We start from the raw sequence: 17,886 nt of genomic DNA, 5'->3' as shown, positions 1-17,886 counted from the left end.
CTCTAATAAACACAGTGATGGAGCGAACTACACACTGGAATACCTCACATCTGAGGGGCTAGTGGTGGGAGGGCTGCAGGGGAGCGTAAGTTCCTGCCCACCCTCTTCCGGGACAGACTAATCACCAGGCTAGAAATAGACACTCTGAACGCCCTGATGAGTTTGAAGTATTTCCCGTCTCATCGCCACATGAAACAGGCAGGCAGACTAGTTTATTAGCAAAGTTTTATTGGCAAACAGCTCACTGTGGCAGTGTCCTTTGTCTAGTTGTCAATCTCATCCCTCACACTAGAACAGGACAACAACTGACCTCACAAAACACATCACAGCATGCGATGAAATACTCCTTACAGTGCCTTTATCTGACAATCTGCTTTGTTTTGTATTGTATGTGAAAGTTAGTTTTTGGGTATTTAATTTTCACCAGAATAGCGGCCAAACCCTGGCCGACTTCTACCATATGGTCTGCTTTGCCCAGGTCTTGACCCATTCTGGTCCGAGGTGGAATCTGAGCTCACACAGACCTTGGGTTGGCAGGTTCCACACGATCCCTTACGTCTTCTCCTGTGTGTATTTGATGGTTTGGACGGCTCTAGAGCAGACAAACATTTTCTGGGAACGGCGGTCGCTGTGGTTAAACGAGATATTGCAGCAGCCTCGGCCCAGCCAAACCCCCCTACCCTGTGAAAGTGGCGCCGGGAGTGGACTGGTGCGGGGCCCAGGAGGAACCCCTCTTTCAGAGACATGGTTCTCCAGAAAGGTTCCATAGGGTTTGGGGCAAATGGCTGAACCTACTGTTTTAAATTGCCAGCTTTGGCTCTCCCATGTAACGGGGTGTTTCTTTCCTGCTTGGGTGGCTTGCATAAATACTCATGCCCTAACAGTGGGGTTTTTTACTGTCTGTTGGAGATGGAATTGGCTTTACTGTGTAAGATGTATGCTGTCTTTTTGTTTGTTTTAAAAAATGATAATAAAATTGATTATCCCCCCAAAAAAAAATTCTCACCAGAATAAACCATCTCAAAACAATACGAATTGTGTCACGGTTTTGGCAGTTGAAACTGCAGAATTATATGGTTGGTGCCACCTTTGTAAGTTGTTAGAATCTGGACAGCCATGAATCCTCTTTGATCTCTCGGCCTGGATGGGTTGTACAGAATATTTACACAGCCGGTCTGAAGATACTGATAGGGAGTAGATGTTCCTGCATTAGTGATGAAAGGAGTTTATATTTTTTTTGTCCTCAAGTGGTTTTTGATTCCTATTTCTTCTCCTAGTTTCTTTTTCCCATGTACTCCGGTCTTTCAATAATTGTTTGTTGAATCCTAGAAGTTATGTCTATCAGGATAGTTTATGATCCACACTTGGTAACATGTCCTCAACACTGCACACATTTCATGGGAGTCTGACAGGTTTAATTCGCAGTGAAGCAGCCTCTGTGAAGTTTGTTGCTTGGTGAAGTGACGTTAGTGACGTTGAAGAACCTACATTTTGTTTGGAGACGCTGCGAACGTTAGAGTTTGTCCTTTAACTCAAAGCTCTTCTGACGTTCAGAGGAAAGGGAGGACCTCAGCCCGGAAGGATCGTTAGATGTCATAGGAGGTCTAACTTCAGCTGTAGATTCTTAGATGATGTAAAAGATCACATTTCTTTTTTTTAAATGAAGGTTTTTTGGCAGTGCTTTGAGAAGGCTTCCATCATGTATGTGTTACTTGAAGGTTGCTGAGCACCACCTTTTGTTTACAGCAGCTTCCATATCGCGTGCGGCGTCATGGTCGTCGCCTGTGTGCTCTTTGATGGCGTACAAGGCTTGCCTTAAGATCAAAGCTCTTGCTACACACAATGCAGTGATAAAGCCTCTGTCCTGTGTGTTTGACTTGATGGCGTACAAGGGTCGCCTTCTGAGAAAACCTCTTGGAACACACAGTGCAGTTATAAGGCCTCTCTCCTGTGTGTACGCTTTGATGGCGTACAAGGGTTGCCTTAAGATCAAAGCTCTTGCTACACACAGTGCAGGGATAAAGCCTCTGTCCTGTGTGTATGCTTTGATGCCGTACAAGTGTCGCCTTCCGACAAAACCTCTTCTCACACACAGTACAGTGATAAGGCTGCTCTCCTGTGTGAGTTCTTTGATGCAGCACAAGGTTTGTCTGACGAGCAAAGCACTTGGAACACACAGTGCAGTGATAAGGCCTCTCTCCTGTGTGAGTTCTTTGATGTAGTACAAGGTTTGTCTTCTGAGAAAAGGGTTTGGAACACACAGTGCAGTGATAAGGTCTCTCTCCTGTGTGCACGCTTTGATGCCGTACAAGGTGTTCCTTCCGAGAAAAACTCTTGGAACACAGAGTGCAGTGATGAGGCTTCTCTCCTGTGTGTATTCTTTGATGTTTTAGAAGATGTCCCTTCTGAGTAAAACTTTTCTCGCAGATATTGCAGTGAAAGGGCCGCTCTCCACTGTGAGTTTTTTCATGTGTTGGCTTATCAGCAAACCTCATTTCATGCTCAGTGTAGGGATACCGATCTGTGTGTGTTTGTTCATGCAGTAAAAGACGCGTCTTTCCAGTAAATGTCTTCTTACACTCAGCACAGGCATAAGCTCTTACGCTGGTGCTTATTCTTTTCTGCCTTGCAAGACGTCTTTTATTGTTAAAATTCTCCCTCATGTGTATTCCTTGGTGTTTTCTATCATTCATTTTATAAGCAAAATTCTTCCTTCCTCCAGATGCTTTAAGCTTCTCTTTCCCATTCATACTTTCTGTCTGCGACTGCTGTGCTGCAGAATGAAAAGAACACTGAAAATTATACATGGGAAATATTTCTTGAAAGAAATGCACGGTTATAATATGAGAAATGTGGACAGTAATATCTAGGAAGGAAGGAAAATGTTATTACCTGTAAACAATCATTTGTTGCTTGTAGTACTACAGTTCACATGTGGTGATCTCTCATGGGTAGGGTTCTGACTACTAAAAAACAATTATTTAAAGATTGAGTTTTGATCTGGAGAACGACTCGTAATCCCATACAAGAAAGGCATACTGCATCAGCGCGCAGACTCCAATTAAAATCATTGTGTTGTGTTCTCCATCGGAGTACAACTGCTTATATGTGTAAAATAAAAAAATAAACTGCTTAATCTGAGCAACCTATATACTTTCCAACCATACAGCAAGTGGGTGATGCATGTGAGCCGTCAACATGACAAATTGACAGTATTTGCAAGAGAGTAAAATTTTCTATTTGCAGCATCTGTGGCACATCACAGGTTGTGCAATAACTTAAAAGAATCTGTAAGGTCAAGAACGCCGCAGCCAGGCTCATTCTAGGGACACCACGCCACGAACATATGACCCAACACCTATGAAGCCTCCACTTGCTCCCCGTCGAGAAGAGGATCATCTTCAAACTCCTCACCCACGCCTACAAATCCCTCAACAACATCAGACCCACATACCTCAACGACCGAGTATGTCTCCAGGTACCGAAGAGGAACCTCTGCTCCACTGACCTCGTCCTGGCAGTGGTCCCCCGCATCCGCAGAAACAGAACCAGCGGGAGAGTCTTCTCCTACATCGCAGAAAAATCCTGGAACGAGCTCCCGGTCAACATCAGACGCTCCCCAAGGCTCCACATGTTCAGGAAGTACCTCAAGACCTGGCTTTTCGACTGACCCGGAGCTGCTCCCTCCCACCCCAGTCCCCCCAGCGCCTTGAGACCCTCGCGGGTGAATAGCGTGCTCTATAAACCGCTGATTGATTGATTGTTTGAAAGGAAAGAATGGCTAATTGAGTTACTAATATGCTTAGAACAATTAAGCACTTCTGGGCTTCTTCCTTGCATTGATGTCACCAGAGAAATATTTTATGAAAGGATGCACAGAACCACATGTTTCTGCTTTACAAATATCTACTAGAGCTATGTTGGGTAGAAAAGCCACGGTTGCATCTTTATCACACGTGGACTCAGCCTATGATATTTCTATGTGGTGTCTCCACTAGGACTGGGCGGAAAATTCAGTTCCGCTTGCGGAATTTGTGGAATTTGGGTATTTTCGAGTTCCGTGTAAAACATGGAATTGCCAAAACTTCCGTGATCTGCGGCTTCGTGGTATTTTTTGCTTGTTCATGCTTTCAAAATGTGTGTTCGCGAGATATTTTCCCCCGAGCACGCAGTCAGCGTTCGCGAACAGGAAAAAAGCATTGTGAACGGGCAGAAAAAGCAACTCTGCGTGTTCGCAGATCTCTGTGTGCTCACGGAGATTTTTTTTGCTGAGTTTTGTGTAACAAAACTACACAAATTCCGCCCACCACTAGTCTCTGCACGAGTAGAAAACCATATGCCAAATTGTGCTGGTAAAAAAACGTCATATTTTTCATACATTTTCAATTCTGATAATGTAGAGCATGAGTGCATGTTTAACACTGGATGCATATTTAACTTTGTCTTTGTAAACTTGCAGGAACTGTTCATCTACTTATGGGGTGTGTAGTTTGCTACCTGTTTGAGGAAGTGACTGCTCCTAGGTACACAACTATCTTCATTAAGGCTTGCAGTGATGTGGTGGCTTAAAAGGTGGAATTGTTACACTTGATAAGACAACATTAAAATCTTAACTGGATGCCAGGGGTGCTCTGGTGGGATAACCATTCTCAACTCTCCCATGAACATTTTCACAAGAGTTTTTTCAAAAGTATTCAAACGTTAGTGTAGGCTAGGCCAGCTTCTTTATGTTTGTATCTATATGTTATTTCTATACTTCAAACCTAGCCTAAAGCTAGGGCCAAAGATGAGTATAAATTATTTTTAAAGACGGGAGTCCTCAAATCTTTCCTAAACGGGAGCAATGTCGGGCAGTTCCAGATCATGAGTTCATAGATGGAAAAGGCCTGCTAACTTGTTTTTTTTGTTACAGTTCTAAGTCTGCAGTCTGATGGAGTTTTCCAACCTCGCATTTGTTGCACTTGAAACTAAGAGCTGAACTTAAGGACAACGAGAATGATGAACAAGTGATAAGAAAGAGGTAACAGCTACAAAAGAGGACATTTTAAAAGGAAAAGCAAGACTACTGTCCCGGAAGAGTCTTAAACTTTGTAAGATGATAAGAATAAGTAAGGAGAGCAGTCAAAATTCCATTGACACAAAGACGACATGAACTTCTGACAGAGGAATCAAGCTCAGAAGGTGAATCAGACGCCTCTGCTAGCAACTACCTAGGAAAAAAACCTACTTGCCACTTTTTCCGCTGAGTACGGGTTACTGAGACAAGGATGGACAATGGAATATCATAAAAAGGAAAAACAAAAGCAAGAGGCACAAACAAAGGAAGAGAAAGACAGGAAAGAGCAAATGGAAGACAAAAAGATAACACCCCATAGGAAGAGAAAGGTGATAGAGCAAGGCGAGATATGATTATTAAATCATCACAACATTAACTGACAATGGATGAACTAAATATCCACAACCTTGGCTTATAATTTTGCCCCAGGAGGGACTTAGATTACAGTTCATGTAGAATTGACATATTTCCGTTTCTAAGATATCAACATAAAATCAGACCCAAGCCAATGAACATGAGAATAGGGGAGCCCAATACAGAAAACATGACTTGTGTTCAAGAGACGCTGATACTTCATGACATTGGCTGATCTGGATAATGGAAATATATGTGCTACGAAAGAGCGGGAAGCATTGCTGGGAAAGGAGGCACAGATAGATCAGGGAAGCCTAACTCGCTTCAAAAAGCAAGCTACATATAACTCCTCCTTGCCTCATGATAATCTGGATGTCTTTTGTGACTCGGTCACCAAAGACTTGTTCAAATAAATTGTTCACCAGTCAAGGCAAGAAGGGAAGAATCAGATCCAACTTGAGTAATGGACATAGGGAGGCCATTAACACATTACGTAATGACAACATAAGAACGAATGTAATCCGATAAGGGGCAAGAATGTGGTTTTAATGATTGTTTGCAATTATGAACAAAAGGCTTTTCAATAATTATTAAATACGGATTGTTGTGAAATGGGAATGGCAACATTTTCATTGGTGTAAAACACTACCCTCTACTGTCCCATGCTTTTACCTTCTAACAAATGTATGCAAGAACAAGGGGGCGTATAGTGCCCTCCAACAATAGCTCACTGGAAAGCACAGCAATAAACTAAAACCATGTATTGCTGATTCTTGTGGAGAGCCTCCAATCATATTGTATAGATAGAGAGAATTATTTTCTACAAAAGATATACACAGGAGACAATCATATTTGACAATTACCTAGGATGTGATCTTGCTAATTATGTATACAACACACGCAAGGTCTAAGAGCCTACGAACATGCTTTTTGCAATAGACCAATATCTTCATATGACTATACATGGATGCTTAGGACCATGACTTTTGCCTAAATAACAATAGTCTCATATTTAACAATAGATATTACAGACAAATCTCAGGGACAGCAATCGGCACCTGTTTTTCAAGCTATGCAAATGTATTTGTGGTATGGTGGAAGGAACAGGTGTGTCGTGTAGTTCCCACTAATCTGTAGGACTTGCGCATTTGTTGGACAACATAAACTTTGGATTAGTGCCTAGACTGGCTCTGGGCGCCTCCGCAGGATGAGTTGGCCTAGAGACCAGCTAGCTCACAGTGCCACCATAAGACTCCCTAACCTTACCAGGAAGCAAATGGTTTCTGGCAACCTCTGAACGTGACAACCCTGATCCTTCAGGGATCGTGGAAACAGAACAGAACCTTTCTCTCAGTCACTCAAGGTTACTTGCTCTCAGAGAAATATACAGAGAATACACAGTGGGACGTTTTCAATATATTTATTGAACCAACGTTATTCTTGTATAGAATACATAAGCTGCAATAATCAGTAGACTGAAGCAGCTGAAAGCGATTACAAGCACATAAATAGTAGATATAGTTCTACCATGGTGTTAAAACAGTGTATATATGCAGGCATATAAACAAGGCAGTAATCAGGCGGACTCCTACTATGCACTCCCTACTCTGCGTGCATCTAGAGTGTGTGTGGGTGTGAAGCCAAGAATCCCCACTAAGGGACATGACAGGAGAGAATGCAGGCCATGAATTGGTTACAAACTGAACTCCCCTCACGGAGATGCCAGCCAGCTGCATAGTGAAGTTTCAGCCTGCACGGACCCTGTATGTCAGCTGTAGCGCCTCCTCTACTAATCTATTGGGATGCTCATTATTTATAATAGAAACCATCTTTGTGATGTACGTATTGGTTAGACAATGTTATAGATATGTAGATATCCCTCTCACTCTGTGGATGAAGATACGATATTTGTACATAGTGCGTCAAGAGGCCTTATACTTAGCATTTGAGGCATCGTGATAATGTTGTGCGAAGCTAGATGTGTAAACAAAGTAGTGTCAGAGAAACCAATCCAAAATTGTTGTGCATGCAAATATGTGCAAAAGGTCACAGCAGAAATGTTACTGTAAAAAATAGGCACAATATATGAAATGAGCTACTTTGCTACATGGGCCTAACCCGGGCACATAACAGGTGGTCTGGACATCAGAAAATGAAAACATGACAAACCATACGCTGATTTGGATCCGGTATATAGATGACCTTTCCCTGCTGTGGGACGGAAGTAGGGAAAAGTCTAAAAGATTACTCCGGAGACAGACAAAAACTGATCTCAACCGAAAATTCACTCATTAGATAAGAAATAAATCTATAAATTATCTGGCTATCCATACTGAGCTACAGAAGCACACATGGTCACAAACCTACATAGAAAGGAAAAAGCAGGGCGTTCTGAATAGCGTGCATCCTCAGAAACTGATAGAAAGTATCCCCTGTGGTGAAATGCTACGGACCCATAGAAACTGTGATAGCCAAGAAGTTTATGAGAAGGAAGAAAAAAGTACGCAGCCAGCAGCCAAGCGAGAACCCAGAACATGAATAAACTACTTTTAAATCAGAGACACCAAAGGAGAGACCTGATATTACCGTAAGGTTCATCACTACAAACAATACGAGTTAACACAGAAGCAAGACAAATTGTAAACATTGAAAAATATTAAAAGCTGATCAGGTGATTGGACACAATATTACCTCACATCCCTCCATCACATACCGGAAAGCCCGATCCTTAAATGACCAACAAGCCCATAGCTATAAAGATAGTCCAATGAAAGAAAGGGGTCATCTAATCTAAAAGGTTTCAGAAAATGAGGGAAACGTATGGCTTGTAAATCTGGTATCAAAATAAAGGAGGTTATTCTGCATAACAGGAAGGAAAAGCAATCAATTCATAACCTGTAGCACAGATTTCTGTGTCTATATACCTGAAAGAATGTACAAACAGAAAACAATATGTGGCCAACTTGATGTTCCCCATTGGCAAGTGATGGAGCACATGAGAGGCATCAAAACCCGGACTTAAATTCACCAGTGTCTGGAGATTTTGTAAAATGCCATGGTATCATTGTAGACTCGCTCGGTTTCTTTGGCCTTATATCAGAGGAGGTGATCAAGAGAAGAAATTTAAAAGAATCGATTTAAGATCTAATACAGAGCTGGGTACAGAGGAAGTCAAGGGCCTGAATAAAGATTGGGAATTACACGGGCACATAGGATGAATACTGATGTCGAATCTGCAAACTTTCCCACTACTGACACTCTCTGGAACACATGTTAAAAAAAGCCATAATTTCCTTGCAAGATTAAAAATATTGAATTTCTTTACATTTCTCAGTGCACTACTTAGGGTAAAGGGGGTATACCTCACAATCATACTAGATTGATAATGCCCACTGAAGGCACAAAAAGTTGGACTTAAAAATCAGTGATGCCACTGCGATCCCCTGCGGCTACAAAATCACCCGCAAATACAGCGTCGACTGAGCAGGAGAAGGCAAAGCCATCATCCACAAGAACACCCACCAACTGACCACTTACTCGAATGACTCAATGACTACCATGGAACACCTCCCCTTCCAGATCCAGAGCAACCCCAACACCACCCTCCGTGGCTCCCTAATCTACAAGACCCCCAGCCCCCACCCGACCTTCAACGAAGCCATCGTAGACCTCATCTCACACCAGGCTCTAGCATCCACCGATTACATCCTACTCGGAGATCTCCACTTTCACTTGGACAACCCCAGTGACCAAAACACCGACTCCCTACTGGAGAACCTCGCTAACATCGGACTCAAGCAGCTAGTCACTACATAGACCCATACAGCCAGACACACGCTAGACCTCATCTTCTCCGTCAGTGGGAACCTCACCTACAGCCACACCACCAAACTCTTCCTGATCAACCCGCACTGTGTGCACTTAGCCATTCCCACTGTTCACCAACACCCTCACCCCCCCTCTGCCCCATCTGTTGTAGCTGAAACAAGGCCACCGTAGAACTTCTTGTCAACTTTCTCAGCATGACCGCACCACCAGCAGATACCAACACTGCAGCACACAACCGTCATCAATGGATCTCCAACTGAGCCGACACACCAGCACCCCTGAAGAAGACACCAGGCAGGCAAAACTTCAAGAAAGCCACCTGGTTCACTTCAGCCCTCCACAAGTCCAAACGTACCAGCAGACAACTCGAGAAGAGATAGATGCACAACAAATTGCCAGAAACACAAGCAAACCGATGTCAACGCACACCACCTTCTCCTTAAAACCACAAAGAAAACTGCCATCAAAGACAGAATCAACGCCTATGCACACAACAACACAGAAGTCTTTGCCATCGTCAAGGAGTTCTTCAGGCCCAACAGCGAGACCACAGATGTTTCACCCTCCCTAAGACCTCTGCAACAAACTCAGCACATTCTTCACCACAAGATCAGGCAGAACTACAACAGCTTTGACACCCAAGACCCTGCTACAATGCCTGCCACCACCGCATACAACAAGGCCTTACCCCAACATATCATGCTCAACTGGACTCCACTCACCACAGATGACACACTCAAGCATCCACTCCAGAGCCCCACTGGATCCTTGCCCGTATCACATCTTCCATTGAGCAGCCGCAGCACCATCAACTGCGCCATCAAAACGGCCACCTTCCCTGCCGCCTGAAAACACGCCAAGATCAACCTCCCTGCTGAAGAAGCCATTTGCAGACCCGACAGACCTCCAGTACCTCAGACCTATCTCCCTCCTCCCCTCCCTTGCCAAGGTCATCGAAAAGGCCCTCAACATCCAACTCTCCAAGTTCATCGAAGCGAACCATGTGCTGAACAACTCCCAATCTGGCTTCCAAAGCAATTATATAAATCCTCGACAATGGTGAGCAAGATGCGGGCACACAGCGGCGGCAGCTCCTCCTTAGCTGCAACGGCCCACAGGACAAGTCACGATGAGGCAACATTGGCGAAGGTGCGGGCGCTCAGCAGCAGCAGCTCTCACTCAAATGCGGCGGCCCCCAGGACAGATCCCAATGATGCAAAGTTGGCAAAAGTGCGGGCACTCAGCGGCAGTAGCTCTCTCTTAGCTGCAGCGGCCCTCAGGACGAATCATGATGATGCAAAGTTGGCAAAGGTGAGGGCACTCAGCGGCAGCAGCTCTGTCTTAGCTGCGGCGGCGCACAGGAAGAATCACGATGATGCAAAGTTGGCAACGGTGCGGGCACTCAGCGGCAGCAGCTCTCTCTTAGCTGCGGCGGCACACAGGACGAATCACGGTGATACAAAATTGGCAAAGGTGTGGTCACTCAGCGGCAGCAGCTCTCTCTTAGCTGCGGAGGCCCACAGGAGGAATCACGATGATACAAAGCTGGCAAAGGTGCGGACACTCAGCGACAGCAGCTCACTCTTAGCTGCGGCGGCCCACAGGACGAATCACGGTGATACAAAGTTGGCAAAGGTGCGGGCATTCAGCGGCAGCAGCTCTCTCTTAGCTGCGGTGGCCCACAGGACGAATCACAGTAATACAAAGTTGGCAAAGGTGAGGGCACTCAGCGGCAGCAGCTCCCTCTTAGCTACGGCGGCCCACAGGATGAAGGATGGTCTCGACCAGGCTGGCACAACGGTGGGCACTCAGCGGCTACAGCTCTCTGTTAGCTGCAGCGGCCCACACAGATTCAGCGAAGGTTCCGAAGGTTCATATTCAGGCAGGCTATCAGCGGTGACAGCTCTCTCTAAGCTGCAGCGGCCCACATAGATTTAGCAAAGGTTCTGGAGGTTCAAATTCAGGCAGGCTCTCAGTTGCGGCAGCTCTCGCTTAGCTGCAGTGCCCCACACTGATTCAGCAAAGGTTCCCAGTCCGCGTTCCTCACAGTAAAACTAGAGACTCCAGATTGCAAGCAGAATTCCTCACACAGGAATTCCGACGGCTGACGGGGTGAAGTCTAATGTCCCTGAGACTTTGGCAGGAGGCGCCCTCGATTCAGGCCCTGGAGTATTTTCTTCAGCAAGCTTGGTGAAAGTTTCAAAAGCCCTTTCCTCTGTTCACTCGGACAGAGTTTCGTCTTGACATCCAGAAGGAACACACCTGGACAAGGTTCCGGGGCAGTGTTTTATACCTAAAAAGTCTTTGCTCTCTAAAGCCACAAATCACTCAATCCAGTCAGAACCAGTTCGGTGGGGTCGGGGAGAACTTGATTTATGAGGCGACATCTTGCCCTTTCAGAATGCGGGGGTCTCCTATCAGACGCACAGTGTGGGGGGGGAGGTGGAGCCATCATTCACCTTGCCAGGCACGGCCTTGCTCAGATCAAAGAGTCACCCCTCCCCATGCTCTGAATACCGATCTCTCTCTCAGAGAGTCTTACCAGAGAGTCCGCCTCCCCCCATTCAAATCAGAGGCCACCGAATTCATCTGCGGTGTACCACAAGGATCATCACTCAGTCCCACCCTCTTCAACGTTTACATGAGTCCCCACGCATCCATCGCGCGACAACACAACATCAACATCATCTCCTACGCAGACGACACCCAGCTGATCCTCTCCCTCACCAAAGACCCAAACACCGCCAAAACCAATCTACACGAAGGAATGAAAGAAGTAGCTGAATGGATGAAGAACAGCCGTTTAAAACTAAACTCGGACAAAACGGAAGTCCTCATCTTAGGATCCTCCCCCTCTGCCTGGGACGACTCATGGTGGCCACCGGCCCTGGGTAAAGCACCCATACCTACAGATCACGCACGTAACCTGGGCTTCATCCTAGACTCCTCCCTCTCGATGACCAGACAAGTCAACGCCGTCTCATCATCGTGCTTCAACATCCTACGCATGCTCAAAAAAATCTTCAGTTGGATCCCCACCCAAACAAGAAAGACAGTCACCCACGCACTTGTCACAAGCCGACTGGATTACGGAAATACCCTTTACGCCGGAACCACAGGCAAACTACAGAAAAAACTCCAACGCATCCAAAACGTCTCAGCCAGACTCATACTGGACATCCCCCGTCAAGCTCACATTTCCGGTCACCTGAAAGACCTCCACTGGCTCCCCGTCAACAAGAGAATAACGTTCCGTCTCCTGACCCACGCACACAAGGCCCTCTACGACCTAGGACCAAATGCCTCAACACACGACTGTCCTTCTACACACCCACCCGCCAACTACAATCGTCCAATCAAGCCCTCGCCGCAATTCCGCGCATCCATAGATCCACCATGGGGGGAAGATCCTTCTCCTACTTAGCAGCCAAAACCTGGAATTCTCTCCCCACCCACCTCCGCCTCACACAGAACCACCTCTCCTTCAGAAAGCAACTAAAAACCTGGCTATTCGATAAGTAAATCACCCACCCTCCCTCAAGCGCCTTGAGACCCACTTGGTGAGTAGTGCGCTATACAAATCTCTGAACTTGAACTCTCCAGCCAGGTCTTACCCAGCTGGCCCTGCTGCTCCAAAACCAGATGGCCAATACATATACTAGCAAAGCCTACAGGAAAGCTTAGGCAAGAAAACAACAACATTTCCAGAAGAGCCATTTTCGAACATGGGATATATAAATGGTTCTTACGAAAAGGTGTATCTCAATGTCCTGAGCATAAACATATCAAACTTGAAGTTCCTATCAGATTCTAGGAGTTAGATAGGATTATAGAAGGTAATCGTCAACCTGCCCATTCTGGCCTATGAGAACGATGGTAAGAGTGAAATGGAGGGTAACTCGCTATTAGAACATGCTACACAGACCTAGGCATTATGGTTATCCTAATTCATACAGTCATCTTTACACAGGGAGCATTTGTGCTGTGGCACAAGTGATTAGCAGTGGCACGGTGCCAAGAGCATCTAAATCAAGCCAACATAAAAGATAGGAAGCGAAAAGAGGAAGGGAGACCCACACCAATGATGCTAGGTCTAACAAAACATAATTGAAGCAGCTGTTTAAAGCAACACATGGAATGTTGATTTTCTTTCTTCTGCTCTATTTTGCTAGCTTACTGTGACAAGCAGAGAGAACAAGCTTATTTATTCAACTCCTTAGATAGAGGAAAGGTAAAGTACCACCTGGCGCACATTATAAGATTACTGGAAGTCACCTCGGAGTCACATAACCTTATAAATTAACTCTGCCTTCGGCCTCGTTCCTCTATATAGTTATGGAACTCCTCGCTCACATGCAATATTCTTATAATGTGTGGCCGGAGGTACTTTATCCGTAATATATTTTCACTGAATAAGGTTAAAGTGAAATTATAGTTGGTTTTGTTATAACACCTTAATGGATATTTAAAAAAATAAAAAATACATTTGCTTAAAAAACAAGGGTGAAGTGCATTTATAGTTAAAAATTAAAACTGATCAAACCACTGCAATATGCAAGTTCTAGTTAGAACTACAATCCATAACTCGCACTACGGGTGTGCAAACCCTAACTCATGATGCAATGAGATTTTACATACTCAAAGAGTTTGCTAAAGGCAGGATGTTGCTGTAGGGAGATCATCGCTACTTTTGTCTGCACATAAAACAATTCATAACACACTTGGGACTGAGCTAGAGGTTGGGAGGGTGAACTCACCAATGAAACATAACAAATCACTTTGTGTAACTGTCTATCAGGAGAAGGTGAGCAGTCCTGGAGAACCCTGCAGTGACAAGAAAATCCCTGGTGGGCCCTGCTGTTGAGGCTGAATACAGGCTAGCATTTTTATATCAGGAACTGGAGATGACTGCGTTTTACCCACTGTAATTGTGCAACAGGAAACAGTTCCCTCTCTAGACTGCGCATGTCTGCTATTCTCAATGAACACCACATCACTTGCATCAGACTATTAAGTTTGATTCCAGCCAGTAATTCCTCCCATGAATAGCGCTATTTCCAGTTCCTCAGCCAGGAATAGGGACGGACAAGGAAGGACGAGAGCTACTGGCCTATTTGTCTCATGCAGAGTCCCATTACCAGGCCTCTTTCTGCACAGGAAAGATGCAGTCCTGTGTGGAATCAGAGAAGAGTGCAGGGACACATCTACACCCTGTGTACTCTGGGGGTCAGTATCTCTCAGGGGGTTCCACCCACCCAAACCATATTAATCCCCTCGGAGACTTACTAAAATCTGCCCATATGAATTCTAAAGAGGTTACATGTGTTAGTATTCCTTCCGCGTGTCCATTTATAGAGAAACACATACCTGGGGTGGCTTTGGATGGCAATAAATGTGACTGTGTTGGTCCTGTCTCCATTGAGTCTGAGGGGGCGTCTTCATCTGCAGTAATTGTGTCCAGTTCTAGGCATGATGGAGGCACATGCTGACCCCGCTCTTCAGGACAGAGCAGTTCTGCCTTGCAATTCTGATGTTGATGCTGTGATTCAGGATGGAGTGGTTTGAGTACGTAGCTCGGATCTGAACCTTGTGCATCAGTACAAGCTGGTTCTAGCTTGCAGTTCTGATTTGAATCCTGCTCCTGAGTGTGCAGTGGTTCCACCGTGTTGTTCTGATAGTTTTTTTGTGCTTCAGGAAACACTGATTCTCTCTCTTGATCCAGTGCAGCAGTGTGCAGTGGTTCCACCGTGTTGTTCTGATCTGTTTTTTGTGCTTCAGGAAGCACCGATCCTCTCTCTCGATCCAGTGCAGCAGTGTGCAGTGGTTCCACCGTGTTGTTCTGATCTGTTTTTTGTGCTTCAGGAAGCACCAAATCTCTCTCTCGATCCAGTGCAGCAGTGTGCAATGGTTCCACCGTGTTGTTCTGATCTGATTTTTGTGCTTCAGGAAGCACTGATTCTCTCTCTCGATCTAGTGCAGCAGTGTGCAGTGGTTCCACCGTGTTCTGATCTGAACCCGGTGCATCTGCACAGGTCTGTTCTAGCTGGTCTTTCTGCTCTCGTTTCCATGCTTCAGGATCCATAGATTCCAGCTCGTAGTTCACGTTTGGATCCTGCGCATAAGGACGTTCCTGCTTCAAGCATAGGTGTTGCTGTAGGCGCTGGGTTTGTTGTGACCCCAACTCATCCAATGACAATAGCCCAGACTCTATGTGTTCGTCTGATGACATCCCATCAGGTGACACGGGTTGTAGGCTGCGGTTCTCCTGGGGATCTTGGAAATCAAAACACATCAATCCTTCCTCTAAGGGATCATCATGTTCCTTCCCATCTGGCAGCGCGGGTTGTATACGGTGGTTTTGCTGTGGTTCGTGTCCTTCAGGAAATACTGGGTGTGGGCAGAGGTTCTGTTGCTGGTCCCAGCTATTAGTAGACAATGGGGCTGGTTCTTGCTTCAGGTGCCCATCTGGTTCTCTCTCTTCTGGGAACGCTGACTGTATGCTCTGGTCTTGCTCTGGTGCCTGGCCAAGAATAAATTCTGAGTGAAGACACAGGTTTGACTCCAGTGATCTGCCTGGAGGATCCATCTGAGAGCATCTGGATAGAGTACAATCCAGCTGTAGTCCATTTCCAGCTGGAAACCCAGATCGCATGCACTGGTCTCGCTGTGACTCGTGTACATCTGGAAATCCAGGTTGCATGCACTGGTCTCGCTGTGGCTCGTGTACATCTGGAAACCCAGGCTGCATGCACTGTTCCTGCTCCAACTCGTGTACATCTGGAAACCTAGGCTGCATGCACTGGTCCTGCTGTGACTCATGTACATCTGGAAACCCAGGCTGCATGTGCTGGTCTCGCTTCGACTCGTGTACATCTGGAAACCCAGGCTGCATGCACTGGTCCTGCTGTGACTCATGTACATCTGGAAACCCAGGCTGCATGCACTGGTCTCGCTGTGGCTCGTGTACATCTGGAAACCCAGGCTGCATGCACTGTTCTTGCTCCAACTCGTGTACATCTGGAAACCCAGGCTGCATGCACTGGTCTCGCTGTGGCTCGTGTACATCTGGAAACCTAGGCTGCATGCACTGGTCCTGCTGTGACTCATGTACATCTGGAAACCCAGGCTGCATGCACTGGTCCTGCTGTGACTCATGTACATCTGGAAACCCAGGCTGCATGTGCTGGTCTCGCTTCGACTCGTGTACATCTGGAAACCCAGGCTGCATGCACTGGTCCTGCTGTGACTCATGTACATCTGTTAACCCAGCCTGCATGTGCTGGTCTCGCTTCGACTCGTGTACATCTGGAAACCCAGGTTGCAAGCACTTGTCCTCCCGTGGGTCACGTCGATCTGGAAACACTGGCTGTAGACAAAGGTTTGGCTCATATGGACGCACTTGAACATCAGTCGGAGAAGAGAGAGTACACTCCTGCTTGGCTGCATGCCCATCAGAAAACACCGGCTGAAGATACAAGCTCGGATCCCCTGGCCGGTCCAGTTGAGGTGTCACAGGAGACCGGCTAACAGTACAATCTCTAATGCTCACTGGACAGACCATCTCCAAAGACACTCCAGCATTATCTAGGGAACCTTGATCCTTTTCTATCCAGATTTTCTTAATCAGCCCAGCGACTCTAGAAGGTACGTCCTCCACAGCATTCAGCAAGTTATCCAGTTTGGCTTCCAACTCCTCCAGCATGGATAAAAGGATAATGTGGGGGAGGTCATCCAGAAGCAGTTCCAACTCCTGGTCCCTCTGAGCACCATTTCGGGATCCTGAAGTTGAGATGTCATGGAGAGATTCACGTGAACACTGCGCTGTCACTTTCTTTCCTGGAGCCCGTCTTCTGCCCATTCTGGTACTCTGATTTTCAAGTCTCAAGTGTCTACAGAGGAGAGGAAAAGAGAAAAGGCAACACGTTATCACAGGACCACTAGGCCAAAATATTCCTTCCTATCTCACCAACCCCAGTGTGATCAGAGGAAATTGCGAATTTCAAAAGCCAGAAAAAAATCAATTATTAAAATTCAACAATATCCATGACATAGTTCATATATTATGAAAGGCACTGATTTGAAATGCATTTCCAACACTATGTGTGTTCCTTGGTCTGCTCAAATTGCACACTTTTGTAAAAATAATTTATACTGTAACAGCCTTGCAGCAATGAAAGGCTTATAATACCCTATCAGACAAGACTGCGCTATCATTCTCACTTGCACTGTACAGCTCTCTTTTGCAATATTCAGTTCAGTGACGGAAGCACGCACCAACATACCAAACCTCTACAGGATCTACAAGATTCTTGTTATGTCTCTACATATAAAGAGAGCATGTTCAACCTGGGGTTTCTTGGAATTGAATAAGAAATATGCAAAATAGAAGACAACGAATCAGACCAGGGAAGAATGTGGTATGAGTAGGCTTGTGGGCTGTTAGATTTCTGGGAAAACACTTGAAGTTAGATTCAAATGGATTTAGCCGGGAGAGAGCCCCGTATGGAAGGAGCTTGTACCACAAAGCTGCGTCCACCTGATCTGATCTTCTGTAATTTCGGAATAGCAAGTAAATTCAAGTGAGATCGTAAGTTTTTTGCGGGTGTATCTTGCAATGAAGTGAGGGGCTAGACCTCTCAACCCATTAG

At 45.8% G+C, this 17,886-nt stretch overlaps 1 protein-coding gene across 1 annotated transcript; it reads right to left on the bottom strand.

Annotated features, from left to right (window-relative positions):
* Nucleotides 1–235: 235 nt before the first annotated feature.
* Nucleotides 236–17,123, bottom strand: LOC144767829 (uncharacterized). Its single transcript, XM_078651202.1, has 2 exons — nucleotides 14,606–17,123; nucleotides 236–2,773 (listed from the first exon to the last, which is right to left on the bottom strand). The coding sequence occupies exons 1-2, from the start codon at nucleotides 17,094–17,096 to the stop codon at nucleotides 1,770–1,772; spliced, it is 3,495 nt and encodes a 1,164-aa protein (XP_078507328.1). The 5' UTR covers nucleotides 17,097–17,123; the 3' UTR covers nucleotides 236–1,769.
* Nucleotides 17,124–17,886: the final 763 nt, after the last annotated feature.

Source organism: Lissotriton helveticus, chromosome 1_1 (genome assembly GCF_964261635.1).
Source record: "Lissotriton helveticus chromosome 1_1, aLisHel1.1, whole genome shotgun sequence".
Lineage (NCBI taxonomy): Eukaryota > Metazoa > Chordata > Amphibia > Caudata > Salamandridae > Lissotriton > Lissotriton helveticus.
This window is presented reverse-complemented; position numbering and strand designations above follow the sequence as displayed.

Bases quoted from the DNA above. Each gene is read 5' to 3' on its own strand.
- LOC144767829 (XM_078651202.1), bottom strand. From the start codon at position 17,096: ATGGGCAGAAGACGGGCTCCAGGAAAGAAAGTGACAGCGCAGTGTTCA. The intron at 2,774-14,605 runs GTATGTGTTTCT...TTCATTCTGCAG, and splicing joins GCCATCCAAAGCCACCCCAG to CACAGCAGTCGCAGACAGAA.